Source organism: Marmota monax, unplaced genomic scaffold (assembly GCF_021218885.2).
Source record: "Marmota monax isolate L192 unplaced genomic scaffold, Marmota_monax_Labrador192_F-V1.1 WCK01_AAM20220418_F8-fsc00001, whole genome shotgun sequence".
Lineage (NCBI taxonomy): Eukaryota > Metazoa > Chordata > Mammalia > Rodentia > Sciuridae > Marmota > Marmota monax.
Genome location: NW_026693777.1, coordinates 34,998,086 through 35,001,264, shown reverse-complemented (window position 1 = coordinate 35,001,264; position 3,179 = coordinate 34,998,086). Strand labels below are relative to the sequence as shown.

At 37.9% G+C, this 3,179-nt stretch overlaps 1 protein-coding gene across 1 annotated transcript; it reads left to right on the top strand.

Annotated features, from left to right (window-relative positions):
- The first annotated feature begins 1,970 nt into the window (after window positions 1-1,970).
- On the top strand, window positions 1,971-2,906 carry LOC124104049 (olfactory receptor 4F21-like). Its single transcript, XM_046460715.1, has one exon. The coding sequence runs from the start codon at window positions 1,971-1,973 to the stop codon at window positions 2,904-2,906; it is 936 nt and encodes a 311-aa protein (XP_046316671.1).
- Window positions 2,907-3,179: the final 273 nt, after the last annotated feature.

The window sequence follows — 3,179 nt, the reverse complement described above, 5'->3', positions numbered from 1 at the left end:
AATATAATTTTTGTGTTTTAGAATTTAGTGGTTTTTTCACCCAAAATTAACAAGAAATACAGGAAAATATCCCTTCTCTACACGAATGTGTATTCTTTCATTTCAGGAAAGCCTTCCAGAGGACATATTGTTTTTTTATTTCATCTAACAGTCTTGGGTCATAGGCCCCATATTAGACAAACCCAAGGTTGAGGAGAATGGAATTAGTACAGTAGATTTAGAAAAATAATACACTGTGATCTTGATCTGTAGTAGACATATTTTGTCTAAAATTGAGAGATTTTGGCCCTGTACCTGAAAAAAATAGAATTTCTATCAGCAAGAAGTTGGAGGGGAATGACCTTTTAGAAGTCAAGAAGCCAAAGCTAGGGAAAATTATAGCAAATAGGCCATGGCAGAATATTTCAAATACTTCAGGGATATCAAGCAAAATAAGATGGAAAATCATGTTGCATAGCATATTAGGTATTTGAATTTCTTTCTTTAAAATAGAAATCTGTAGATCCAGAATATTTCAATTAAATGAAGGAAAAATGAAGATTAAATTGAATGTAAATTGGAGTGAAAAGGACACAATAGAAAGGGATTCGAAATTATAGGATGGATTTTGTCAAAGAACTACATTAATAGTTTAAGGAAAGTAAAGTGAAATGAAATTTAATTAATAGATGTTTGGAAAAGATATGTAATATATACTTGAAGGTGCTGGCCTTGAAAACAGATTACCATGGTTAGATGCACGATCACCATCTGCTGAGTTCTTGATTCAAGTCCTGGTTCTGACACTTCATCTCTCTGAAACTCAGTTTTTTAACTTATTAAACAGGTCTAACAAAGTAGAGGAAATTTTGTGAAGTTTAATTCTGATAATGGGCCAAGTATAGTGTTTTGCATTGAAGACCATTTAATAAATTCTATCCATTGAAATTAACACAGTTTAATTACATTATTTTCCATCCTACTAGATATTCTGTCTTTGTAGGAAATAATGTTTTGTGTAAGTCCTTGTATTCATTTTGATGAGTCATGGGTTACATATTATGACTCATCTAATCTGTGCTACTGGCCTCCATGGTAAGTTGTTCAAATAAAAACAAAACATACACACGAGTAAGATGAATTAAACAGTTGTGGTTTAAAAATATTGAATAGTGGAGTAAGAAATTCAGCTAAATATAATTTTTTGAATTAGCACAAAAACATTAATGTGAAAATAGCTGAAATTATTGGCACTTGAGATCATGAGATAACACTTATAAAGTAGTGGCAGAAAACCCATAGAAATCCTTCAGAGGGAGACAAATCAAAACAAAAAGCTTGCTCATGAAACAAAAAGGAGAGTAACCCATCTGTGTTCATCTGATATACATGATACCTTTCACTTATTATATGGCATATTCCTATAATTTTTCTATTTCATTTTGTTTTCTATCAGGTTCAATGTGTGGGCTCTCTCTCATCCAGCAAGGAGGTCCACGGAACAGGGTAGAGGACAGTGTGGCTGTTGAGTTGCTAATTAAGACCTCTGGAGACCAAGCAGGAAGAAGTCTGATTTTATTGCACATTTACCATGTATACATACTCAAACAGTAGCTAAGCATGTTACAGGGAGCCACCAATACAATTTCTGGCCAACTGTTCTTGCAGCGACCAATCAAGGAGCAGGTCATGGAGCAAGTGCAGGAACTGCAACATGAGGCCTCATACCCAGGGCTGTGCCTACTGGGTAAGTGGTTTGACACTCACATGTCTAGTACATGGGAGTGTTTTGCCACTCAGATGCCCTTGACTTTTACCATGTACTTATTCCATGCACTTGTCCCCACCATTCAGTGATTTCTAACTCTCATATCTGTAACCCATAGCATAGATTAGCAGGACTAATGAGGAGTACATTTTATACCACTGGATCTGACTCTTCCTCATTTTTTATCCACAGATATTTGGAAACAACTTTCCTGCCCAAGTCAATGGATGGACTGAATGATTCTGTGGTCTCTGAGTTTGTGTTGCTGGGACTCTCTGGTTCATGGGAAATTAAAGTTTTTCTCAAGCTGACATTCTCATTGCTGTACTTAGGGATCATACTGGGCAATCTCTTCATCGTCTTTTTGGTAATCACTGATTCTCACTTACATTCTCCTATGTACTTCCTGCTGGCCAACCTGTCCCTCAATGATGTGGGACTGTCCTCCATAACAGTTCCCAAGATGGTCACAGACCTGTTAAATGAGAAGAAAGTAATTTCTTTCCAAAGCTGTATGGCACAGGTATGCTTCATCCACATCATGGGAGGAACAGAAATGGTGCTGCTCATAGCCATGGCATTTGACAGGTATGCAGCCATCTGTAAGCCTCTCCACTACTTGAGCATTATGAGCCCCAAAAAATGCATTTTATTTGTAGTCATTAGCTGGGTAACTGGAACGATCCATTCTATTTCTCAATTTTCTGTGATTGTAAACTTGCCATTTTGTGGTCCTAATACCATAGACAGCTTTTACTGTGACTTCCCCAGGGTCATACAACTTGCATGCTCAGATTCAGCCATGTTTGAGTTTCTTGGCACTGCCAACAGTGGATTCATGAGCCTGATCACCTTCTTGCTGCTCCTCCTTTCCTATGTCTTCATTTTGGTCACTGTCTGGAAACGTTCCTCTGGGGACTTGTCCAAGGCTCTTGGCACATTGTCAGCTCACATCACTGTGGTGGTTCTCTATTTCACTCCGTGTATATTTATCTATATGTGGCCTTTCCCGGAATCATCAGTTGATAAATACATGTTTATAGTTGACTTTACTGTCACCCCTGTCTTAAATCCTATCATATATACATTAAGAAACAAAGATGTAAAAACAGCAATAAAAAGACTGAAAAAGCGGCATCATTATGACAAATTATGCTGACCAAGTCTGTTGTTGAGAGCTCAGGAACTGTTTTCACCTACGTGATGGACCCCTGTAGAGAATCAGATGTGACTGTGTTACTATTATTGTCCTTGATGGAGTCTGCCTGCAAACGGGATATTCTGTCAAGGTACAGATAGGTAACAGTGGACATGCTTGAAAACGAGGTGTCTGCTGTCCTTGGGAGGACTTGCCTGCAAACGGGATGTTCTGCCAAGTGGGCTAGGAGGGCGCTGAGAAAAAATTTATTATCTGTTCTTAACAAGAGCAGAC